The sequence below is a fragment of the Pteronotus mesoamericanus genome, unplaced genomic scaffold, assembly GCF_021234165.1.
Source record: "Pteronotus mesoamericanus isolate MK-2021 breed Mesoamerican mustached bat unplaced genomic scaffold, CSHL_Meso_final scaffold_507, whole genome shotgun sequence".
NCBI classification, from domain to species: Eukaryota; Metazoa; Chordata; class Mammalia; order Chiroptera; family Mormoopidae; genus Pteronotus; species Pteronotus mesoamericanus.
Window position 1 is genome coordinate 9,187,292 of NW_026555319.1, and position 11,160 is coordinate 9,198,451.

The 11,160-nt window shown below is 42.7% G+C and overlaps 1 protein-coding gene across 1 annotated transcript; it reads left to right on the top strand.

The window, feature by feature from the left end:
- Positions 1 to 1,139: 1,139 nt before the first annotated feature.
- RFC5 (replication factor C subunit 5) lies at positions 1,140 to 11,135 on the top strand. The gene is made up of 11 exons (XM_054594252.1): positions 1,140 to 1,330; positions 2,855 to 2,919; positions 3,191 to 3,327; positions 4,494 to 4,573; positions 5,232 to 5,305; positions 6,521 to 6,680; positions 7,413 to 7,494; positions 7,909 to 8,038; positions 8,627 to 8,704; positions 9,785 to 9,839; positions 10,600 to 11,135. Exons 1-11 carry the CDS (start codon positions 1,260 to 1,262, stop codon positions 10,694 to 10,696), a joined length of 1,029 nt encoding a protein of 342 aa, XP_054450227.1. The 5' UTR covers positions 1,140 to 1,259; the 3' UTR covers positions 10,697 to 11,135.
- The last annotated feature ends 25 nt before the right edge of the window (positions 11,136 to 11,160 follow it).

Consider the following 11,160-nt stretch of genomic DNA (forward strand, 5'->3'; position numbering starts at 1 on the left):
AGGAAGCGGCAATGCGCGGGATGCTTTACACGTGTTACTTGATTTAATCCTTGCAATTACTTTGGGGTGGATATTGAGGGAGGAGAAGAGCAAGAAACCTGCCCTAAGATAAGTGGGAAAAGTGATATGCTAATAATCTGAACAACTACATTATTAGAGTTGGCCTGGGAGGAAGCAGAGAGTAGGGGATAGTCATACCACAAGCCACATCTGACTTCTACTGAGTCCCCAGGCAGGGGCTAGGGAGTTGCCCCCTGTCCGTGTACTGTTTCTAAAGCAGTTGACAGCGATGTAATAAGATGCAGGGAGCAGCTACTTCTGAATCAGAACACTATGACCCCAGGCCAGCGTCATTTCCTAACATTGTCTTTCTCAACATGTAAAAAACAAAAACTTCATTAAGGATGCAATAGACACTCATTGCTGGGAAATACAGATCAGCAAAATAGATGAAAATAGAAATGATCTATAATCCCTAGTGTATAAGGAAAAAAAAATACACTAAAATTTTGTTAGCAATTCCCCTTGTTGTCAAAATATAGGGGCTCAGTCCTCCATGCCTATTAACTGGCCTTTTCCAATTACACATATTAACTTAACTGGAAATGTGTTTGATTGTTTATTTTCACTCTGGACTTGTTTCTGGAGGTTGGTTCTCTAGATTTTGTTGGGTGGGGGACATGGACTTGGGACAGATTGAAATTGTGTTTGTATGGAGTTGCTTTTGTATTCAGAGTACTCACCTCACAGCTTTGGGGTCAAAAGGTTTGTGGGGCCTTTTTTCATATGGCATCTATATTCAAGAACTGGCATGAATTTGGGGGGTTTTTCTTCCGGATTTTTTAGCGCTGGCCGCTTTCTGTTCTTTCGAACGGCGGCAAGTGTTTGAACTTTGGCGATACCTGGGATTGGCTTTGGCCATATGACTTTAATTCGTAATGATGACTGGAGGTTGCAAGGGTGGCCTTGCCTCTCCCTGCTGCCCCTGTTGCGGGACTCAGAAGACTGAGCACCGCACGCTAGAAGCGGTGAGCGCGAGGGAAGTTGGCGGCCGGCGCTTCGAGGTAACTAGGCAACCGGCACCTTAGCAACAGAGGGGGACGGGACCTAAAGAGGAAATCGGAAGCAGCGGCTAAATCTCGCGAGAGTTGCTTTTGCGCGCGAACTCTAAGTGCGGGGGTCCCAGGGTTAGATCCGTGCAGACAGACCCCCAGGAGACTTGACCACACAGCGGATCTGGACACCTTCGTCACGCCGTCATGGAAACCTCAGCGCACAAGCAGCAGCAGCAGCAACAGCCCTCGGCGTCCAAGATCAGGAACCTGCCCTGGTACGAGGAGGCCCGGCTGTCGCGCCGGCTGCCAAGGGGGGAGGTGTGGGCCGGGTGGGAAAGTAGTCAGGCCCCAGCCGGACCCCGCCCCGCCACCCCCGGACTTGCGGCCGTAGCTGAGCCACAGAGGTTTGCCTCGAGAGCCCCCCGACTCCTTAGTCCCCCTCCGTTCTTACCACTTTTGCCAGATCATCCCTTCCACCCCCTACTCTTTGTATCTTGGAGTAAAGCGGCTTTCGCACTGAGGGGACAGCACAGGGGTCTGATCCCGCGTCTTCTGACATTGCATTGGCCTCTTCGCTCTTGCCAAAACCTTCGATGCGATTATTGGTCAAATTCTAAACTAAACTAGTAATGACACTCCCTAGTTAACTTTTATTTAAATGGCCTTCTGTTAGATTAGCAGGCACCCTATTATTAGATGTGTGATCTTTACAAAAACCCTAGGAGGTAGGTATTTTTTAGTATTCATTTTACAATCAAAATGCAATTAAAAGACCAAATGACTTGCATAATAAGATCCAGAACTAGAAAGTGGGTTTGGATTTGAACCCACGTGGTCGGAATTCAGAGCTTGCACTCTTAACCATTCTACTTCCACACTGTGTCCTAATGATGGTTTAAAGACTAATGGCTTTATTTCAGAAAACTCCAAGTTGTTCTTGTCTAATAATAACTTAATTTGTTTTTATCATTGTAAAAACATGTAACATACAGTTGTAAGCATTCTAAAGTGTACAGTTTGGTACCATTAAGTGTATTAATAATGTGCAACCATCCCACTATCTAATCCCAGAAGTTTTCATCACCCCAAATGGAATCCACATACCCGTTGGCAGTCACTTCCCATTTCCCCCTCTCTTAGCCCCTGACAGTCACTGATCTGCTGACTGTCTCTGAAGTTGCCTTTTCTGGATATTTCATAAAAAGACAGTCAATATATGGCCCTTTGTGACAGACTTCTTTTCACTTACCATGTTTTCAGGGTCCATCCGTGTTGTAGTGTGTATCACACTTCTTTTCATGGCTGAATAATATCCATTATATGGATATACCACCATTTATCTGTTTCTGTATACTTGGGTATGAGTTTGATATTGGATTCACTTTGACATAGTAGGTGCCCATCCTGGTTGAGATGATAGGCAGACAGCTGGAAAGGTGAAATTAGAGTTTACCAACCTCAGCATTATTGACATTTTGGGCCAGATACGTGGTCAGGAGGATGGGTATGGGGGCTCTCCTGTGCATTAAAGGATCTTTAACAACACCCCTGGTGCCTACCCACTAGATAACCAGTAGCAACCTCCACCCAACTGTGACAACTGAAAATGTCCTCCCCAGGTATGGCTAGATGTTCCCAGGAGGACAAAATTGCCCCTGGTTGAGAACACTGGTCTACATTCAAATGTAAAGGATTTTGTTTGTCGTCTTCTTTTAGTTAGGATATGAAAGGATTCTTTTGCACATAACAAAATGTTCTTGCATTTATACATGTGTAATCCATGCTAAATTGTATTTCAGGGTTGAAAAATACCGGCCACAGACACTGAATGATCTCATTTCTCATCAGGACATTTTGAGTACCAGTAAGCATCCATGTGCCAGTTGTCATTACCCTAGTTGAAGGACCTGTATACATTTCTTGGTGATGGTGTCCTTGCTGAGTAATAACTTTTCAAGAATCTGATTGAGCTTTATGGAATGTTGCTGTAAGAGTTGCATCCTTTGGGTTTTTTATTCCTGCATCTGCCTCTGATTTAAACGTAAGGTTGCAGTACCTTCAGCCCCACTCAAGGGCCCACAGTGAATGAGGCAACTCTCAGAAACTGATGGTGTCTCTTTCTTCCTAACCTTCAGTTCAAAAATTTATCAGTGAAGATCGATTGCCACACCTGCTTCTCTATGGTCCTCCAGGGACAGGAAAGACATCCACTATTCTAGCCTGTGCGAAACAGCTGTACAAAGACAAAGAATTCGGCTCCATGGTCTTGGAGGTAATTAGGAGGATTATTCTTACTCAACAACGACCTCCAGTCTCTTTTAGTTCTGCTAGTTTTGTTTTATTTTACAACTAAGTTGTCCTGCTGGTGGTTGGGGGGAAAAAGCAGACATAAAATATTTCAGTTTACTTCTTTCTACAATTGACATTTTGGTCTGGATTGGCATTAGCTAGGAGACAGTTCTAGGGCTAGCTATTTTTCTTTGCTGTTGCCAACTTGTACCCAAACACTCAATGGTCACTCAGTGAGTGGTCACTCAGTGCTGGCTGTCTCCCATGGGCCTCTCCAGATGGCTTCTCACACTGCTGCACCAGGTTCTTTTCCTGGGAGGCTAAGCTGGGTTGACTACAAGCTCCCCTGCCCTCTGACTCCTGGTGAGATTTGGCCAATGGGGCTTTGGCAGGAGTCGGGGCAGGGGAGGAGAATGATGCCTGGTCCTGGCCTGGGGGCCACCATGGGCTGACAGCATCCCCATCTACAGGGCACATCACACTGCTTCTCCAGACGGCAACACCACTCCCCCACGAACCCCTTAAGACTTGGGGCTGGTAACAGACCCGGTAGTCCCTGAGGTATTGTGGTTTCCCCACACCCCCCAGCACCTTTTAAAATATTTATGTAATTCTCTTCAAAGTACTGAATTTGAGTATACAGTTTACTGCTGGGACTTGACCAATACAGTTAGATTACACAATTCTAAATATTGTTGATTGCAAGAAAATTTTATTTATATATTTATTTATTTAGTTCCAGATCTTAGAACTTTGCTGATGCACATGTTCTTACCTCAATGTATTAAAAGCTTGATAACTTCTGGGTTGCTCTAGGTTGTGGTAGCTAAACTTAGCATCATTCAGCTCATGTTAGAGGTCCTGTTCACTGAGACCTGGCCAATTAATTATTCCTTCTGGGTATGTCAGTGATTTGTCCTTGCAAGGGGGGCGGAAATCAGTCTTTTGCCTTTCAGAGTGTAATGATCTAGTGAGTTATGAGTTTTAAATACAAATGTGATCTTGTTTTTTTAATAGTGATTATCTCTTAGCTGTCATTAGACTTGGAAACCTAGCTTGCTGAGCTGGATTGATGAAAAGATACATTAATTCACAAATAGTACACCAACATGTTTTTTATTTATTCTGGCTTCTCTCTTCCTCATTTAGCTGAATGCTTCAGACGACCGAGGAATAGATATTGTTCGGGGACCAATCCTGAGCTTTGCTAGCACAAGGACAATATTTAAGTAAGAAATATTTGCATAATTCCTTTCCCTAGAGATTTTGATCAGTGAGATCATAAGGCTTTTTTAAATTCACCCCTATGCCAGTTTGTAAAGGGGAAGAAAAATGACTTTGTCAAAAACAGCCATGAAAAAGAGATCAAGTGTAGGGATAGTGGTTAAAAAAAAAATTAAAATGTAAATATTGAAATAAAATATTACCTAAGTCTATATTAGCAAGTTCTTTGGGGAAGCATTAACTTCATTTTCTTAGTTAACTGAGGACTGATTGCATTGTAAAAGCTAGTTTGAATTGAGACGAAAATGAATTGAGACCAGGATGGATAACTAGAATGGTGGTAAAAAAAAAGATAAAAAGACAGGTGTGAGTGAAGGTGGTGGGAAAACACAGCACTAGAGAAACAGGATGCTGTGCAGAAGAAATAGGAAGGTGGCAGAAGACTATAACAAAAACACAGAAATCAGACTTCAATTCCCTTTAAAAGTTGAAGGAGCAATGGAGGCATTTCCTCTGTGTGACCACAGATGTCTACTTTGGTCAGAATTTTAGGAGAAGTGGCCCTGAAACAGGGTCTGATGGCACAAATGTGAAGCTGTAGGTTTAGGCCTGGAAGGTGAAGTGGTGAAGAAATCTTAAAATGGTACCATTTGTTTTTCCTAGGAAAGGCTTTAAACTAGTGATCCTGGATGAAGCCGATGCCATGACGCAAGATGCCCAGAACGCCTTGAGGAGAGGTAAGAAGAGCTATTAAGTACAGTGAGCTGGCTGATAAGCACACCAGAGGAATTAGGAATTTTGGACATAAGATATGATGGGCTGGTTTTCCACTTTCATTCATTTCTGGCTCAGAGAGCTCTGTATACCTTTTTCCAGGTATCCCACCTGATGATCTAGGCAAAATGTCTGCATTTTGGGGGTTTCCCCTTTCAACAGCTTAAAGACATACATAAACCCTGTTGGGACTTCTGGTGTTTCATTCTCTTAACTGGCTTCAGTTTCAGGGTTAGGAATTTTATATCATTTGATGGAAGGTTATGAAAAGTCTTTGATTCCTAAACTGCTGGATAGACCCCCCTGATGCTGACCCTTATCCTAAGGGTTAGACCCCTAGATACAGAATAGCCACGAAAATTCCAGAAACAGTCACACTCAAAGTAAATAACTTGGCAGGAGAGTATCGCGTGGTTTGCCTGCCATAAGGGGCCTAGGGCAGTTAATTTCTTTGAAAGGACATTCATAACCTCTTCAAGATTTTGAGGTAATCATCTGAAAAAAAGGATGATCTTTAGGAGTTCTGGGGAAAAGGAGTGGCATGTGGCCAATGTTTAAGAGCAGGAGGAGGAGGACAGAATATCTTCTGGTCCTAGCTTTGGCAGTCTTTCTTTAGCATCTTGTTCTGCAGAGAGTGACTGTCAGTCTGGGCAGATCCCTGTGCAAAAACACTGGGTACTTACCAAATGAAACTGGCATCATGAGCATCTCTGAATTCAGATTATTGCTCTCTTTAATGCTCTAAGGCTTTCAGACAAAATCCACTGGGAAGTCTGCAAAAAGCTACCCCTCACCCCCTGCGAGCCCTGCGTGGTAAAAGGTGGAGCATCAACCTGCCAAGTACATTTTAACCAAAAGGTCAGGAATAGTGGGTTTCATAGCTCAATGGAATGGGATAGCAAGAACACCGGAATCATGGTGAATCTTAAAGAAGTGTTTCATAAAATCCCGTGGAGATGACATGTTGGCCGGCTTTTGGAAAGAGAGTGGGTGATTCCCAATCCTGACCACCCCAATGACACCCTCTCATTACAATAGCATCCCTACTTGTTTGCATTCTTCAATTCTAGTTATATTCTTGTTCCCTGTGCCATTCGCATGACCATAGAAAAGTTCAAGATTTCTTGGTCCTTGGATGAATCAGGATGGACATGAGGAATTTTCTTTTCTCTTGCCAGTGATTGAGAAATTTACTGAAAATACCAGATTTTGCCTCATCTGTAACTACCTGTCAAAGATTATCCCCGCCTTGCAGTCCCGCTGTACAAGGTTCCGATTCGGCCCCCTGACTCCTGAACTCATGGTTCCACGCCTGGAACATGTTGTAGAAGAAGAGAAGTAAGTATATTGAAAACAGGAAAGGTGGGGGTCTTGGGAACTGAGTGTGGTGTAAGTAGGGCTCTAGGGGTGACTGGGTGGTTTACATAAAGGTGATGTTTTTAAATGACTGAGCAGAGGGCCTAGCGTCAGGGTCTTTTAGCTGCTGTTATTTTCTCTGGTATGTCATGAACATTCTTTGTAAAAGTCATTTGGTCTTTCTTCCATCTTCCTCCCCTGGAAGCTGTCCCAGTTTCCTCCTCCTCTTTTGTCATTGCAAACTGCATGCTGCCAAGTCCCTTCTGCTAAGATGCCTCTAGCCATTTTTTGACTAGAAGGGAAGGTACTGAGATACTACATTCTTAGTAATCAGATGCCAATCAAGTAACCAGCCTGAACTGCTGTTATTTGAAAGGAGGTGCTTTGACTCCATGATACCTCTCACCAGTGCTCTTTCCTCTCCAGAAAACATATTTCAAAGCCATTTGCTCAGCATAGCAATGCCTGATCCTACAAAAGGGTCTTTCTAGACTTTGAGAGGGCTGTAACTACTACTATGAAGCCATCATCCCAAAATACCAGGGTGAATTCTAGGTCCTCGAGATCAGGAGAGCACTGTTAACTCCATCATTCCTTTTTTTCTTTGTTTTTTGTTTTGTTTCAAAAGCTTAATCATTCCAGGCCATCTTGTTCCCTTGGTGAATGCTTGGGCTTTCATGGGCCTCTCAATCCCTTCTGCCTGTTTCCTTACAGAGTTGATATAAGTGAAGATGGGATGAAAGCACTTGTGACTCTTTCCAGTGGAGATATGCGACGGGCTCTGAACATTTTGCAGGTACGATGCTACTCGTAGCAAATCTCAAGTCGTTGCTTCAGAATAGTTTTTCAAGAAATACATAAACAACAGTACAACCAATCTGTAAATTCAGTAATCTAGAACTGGTAAGACCTTGATCTCACCATGTGTCAAAGATCACCCCACCCCTTTGCATTTTGATTAATTGAAAGAGCAATTTGTTGCAAACAAGGGAAAGGTAGGGGAGGATTCTGCAGCTGTAACACAGCCAACAGACAGCAGCATCCTCTGATGAGGCCAGCTCTCGCCGGCTAGGCAGACAGGTTCAAGCTCTTCTGTGCCCTTGTGATGCTGCTACCCGCCTGCACTGCTGCCTCAGCAGTTTCCTCCTGACCTGCTTGCAACTTGGTGGCTGCTGTAACTGCCACTGTGATTCTCTCCCTGTCTGCACAGAGCACCAATATGGCCTTTGGGAAAGTGACAGAGGAGACGGTCTATACCTGCACAGGGCACCCGCTCAAGTCAGACATCGCCAACATTCTCGACTGGATGTTGAATCAAGACTTCACCACAGCCTACAGAAGTATCCTTTCTCGTGTCCTGCCCCCAGCACTTTAAGTGCTTAAGGTCTGAACTCAACCCCAGGAGCTACGGCCAGCACCTACATCCTATTGGCATACAGCTGTGTGTGACTTTGGTTAGCTTGCCGTAGGAGTAAGGTGGCTGTGGGTAGAGTGGATATTATCTTTAATGCCCCAGAGTTCTTCCTGAAGAGCTCTCACCTAGGGACAACTTGAGGTCACTTCACTCACAGATGGGAGAGATGCAGTTAGACCTTGGGATGAGAGATGTAATTTTTTTCCAGTAGTCCCTGTAACACTTGTTTTGCTGTGAAATTACAAGTGAGGTATAGTGATATATAGCCTTCTGGTAAATGCATTTTGGCCTGTTCCCTACTAGACAGATACAACTCTATCTTTTAGAAAGCTCTTATTGAAGATGAAAACAAAAGAATTGGGGTTCAATGTGTGCAGTTTCAGACTGAAAGAAAACAACTGCTGAGGTTAGAGACCGTACTTTCTAAAGTCACTCAGCAGGGTTCGGATCCAAAATTCTCTGCACTGTGTTCATTCTGGAACTTGTTCCCTTTGCCTTAACTGCTCCTCTCTAGATATTATGGAGTTGAAAACTCTGAAGGGGTTGGCATTACATGATATCCTGACAGAAATACACTTGTTTGTGCACAGAGGTAACTTATATTCATTCCCTTGTTTAGAAGCTGCGGAGAAGTTGGCATGCTTTGTGGTTAAGGGTGGTTAGAGAGGGAACTTGAGGTTTCATTTTTGAAGCAAAGAGACAGGAATGAAGTATAAACCTAACACATTTTTAGTTTTGTCTTGTTATTTAAAACTTCGTTCCAAAAATACTCTTTGAACCCCTTAGAACTACAGGGGAAAGAATAGAAATTCCTGAAAGCTAACCTACTGCTGTATTTTACTTTGCCTGGTATTTTATAGCAATAAGTAGTATGTTTTCATTCACATTTCTAAAAGAATTTTCCCCAAAAAGAGGGGGAGAAGGATCTATCTTCATGTAATAAACCAAAGCAGTCTTAACTAAACCATCTTAAGTTCCACACTAGGCCGTGTCTTCTAGAGAGACTTGGTTCTCAAGTCCTGGCAGCACGTAGGACTCATCCCCAGACCACTTCATTTGGCTTTTTGGGGGAGAACCAGGCATCCGTACTTTTCAAGTTTTCCAGGTGATCTGGTGTACAGCCTTTTGCAGAAGCTCTTTCTTCCACAATAGCCAACTGCACAGACAGTTGGGTCTGTGAGTGTTGTTTATCCCGGCGCCTTTATAGGCCTCTGGCTGGCATGTGAACTTCTGCCCAAGAACACGCTTGGCTCAAGCCCAGCTCTGCACATAGAAAGCTGAGCACAAATTGACTTTTAGAAATCAATAGTTTGTTTTTAAAATTGGGACAGTTTTTACATGAACTTACAGAGGTATACCCAGTTGCTAAAAGAGCATTGTTGAAGACTTTCATGTTTTTATGATCACTTTGGAATATGCTTTTTTCTTTTTCTTTTTGGCTACAGTGAAAACTCACAAAATTTAGTGGATAAAAACTGAAAACATCCAACTTTTACTTCCTTAGAAGTGCAGTATCTAGTGATTTGAGGCTGTAAGAAAAGTGTTAATCCATCTGACCTTGAAACTCTGGGAGATTTGTCCTCTGGGAGATTTTTACACATACATTTTAAAAAAATTTTTTAAATAGTAGGGAGTGATAGACCTCACTGGTTTGATTTTGTTTTTCCCCCAGTCGACTTTCCATCTTCAGTTCGAATACATTTATTGACCAAAATGGCAGAAATTGAGTGAGTATTTACTTCTCAATTTTAATTCTTTTCCTCATTTTTCCCCTGTTGTGGTTTGTTTCTACTTCCTTGGTTTCTAATTTTTTTGTCTAAATCATTCCTATATAGTACAATCTAGTTTTTGGTGGGATTAATGAATGAAACATGGGGAGAGGTGTGAGATGCTTAAAGAACATGAATAAACACAAGGGCAGGTATAACTCAATTCCATATTTGAGATAAATACCTCAATGGCTTGGTCTACATTGGTTCTGGAGGTGCTTTGGTTATTTGGGAGGCCTCCTTCAGTTCAGACCTCCAGGTCTTTTGGGGACAGTTGGCATACTAAAGTATACTGGAGGAAAAAGTAAACTCAACTTTCCACTTTGCCTGATTCAGTAAACAGCTATTGGCCCCCAGTGAAGCTGGTGGCTGTCATTTAAGTAGGCAAAACCACTGGGTTCAAAATAAGACTGTCAAAATAGGCCAATTTTAATTTGCCCATTGGCTTTCAGATGCACAGATTAGGTGGCTTATCTATATAGAGCTAGAACAATCTTCTAGCAATTTTTGAGACTTAAATTTTCCTCACCAATTTGAATCAAAATTTGTATGAGTGTTTAGAGCAGAGAAGAAAATGTTAGGGGACACATACAAGATTGATGTTCAGGGTAAATTTGTATTACCTCCTATCCTTCAGATTTTCAGTCTTTGATCTTTGTTCTCTTGTCAAAGGGCTGCTTTCTCATGTTCTCTATTCTTACCTTTTGATTTCTTTTAGGTACAGAATTTCTGTTGGCACCAATGAGAAGATTCAGCTGAGTTCCCTCATTGCAGCTTTTCAAGTCACCAGAGACTTGATTGTCACAGAGGCCTAGATGCTGACAGAGGACCATTTGCTGCAATTCTGAGGCCCAGCAGCGACTAGAGAACAGGGGACTTGGTTATGGGGTGAACTGCTACCTGCGGTCAGGGGATGAAGCCACAATCACCTCAAGTCCTGGAAAATTCATGTTCCAGGCATGGGCGAGCAGATGTATAAAAAGAAACTTGTTTGTGGCTGTCTGGAGCAGAGATGTACAAAACAATTTTAAAGTACAGCTGTCTTATGCACTGCTCACTTGTGTTTTATAAGGAGGCAAACACCTTTATTCCAACCTTCAGGCTTTTACCTTTTAGTTATTTGGATGACAGGAAGTTGGCCTACCTCATTTCATTTTGGGCACTAAAGCTTTCAAATTTATACGGTCCATGTCTTTCAACTCAAGATAAACAGAACCTCTCTAAAATCAAGTATAATCTGTGATGTTGTCTGTGTATCTCTTTATAGGGTAGAAGTTAA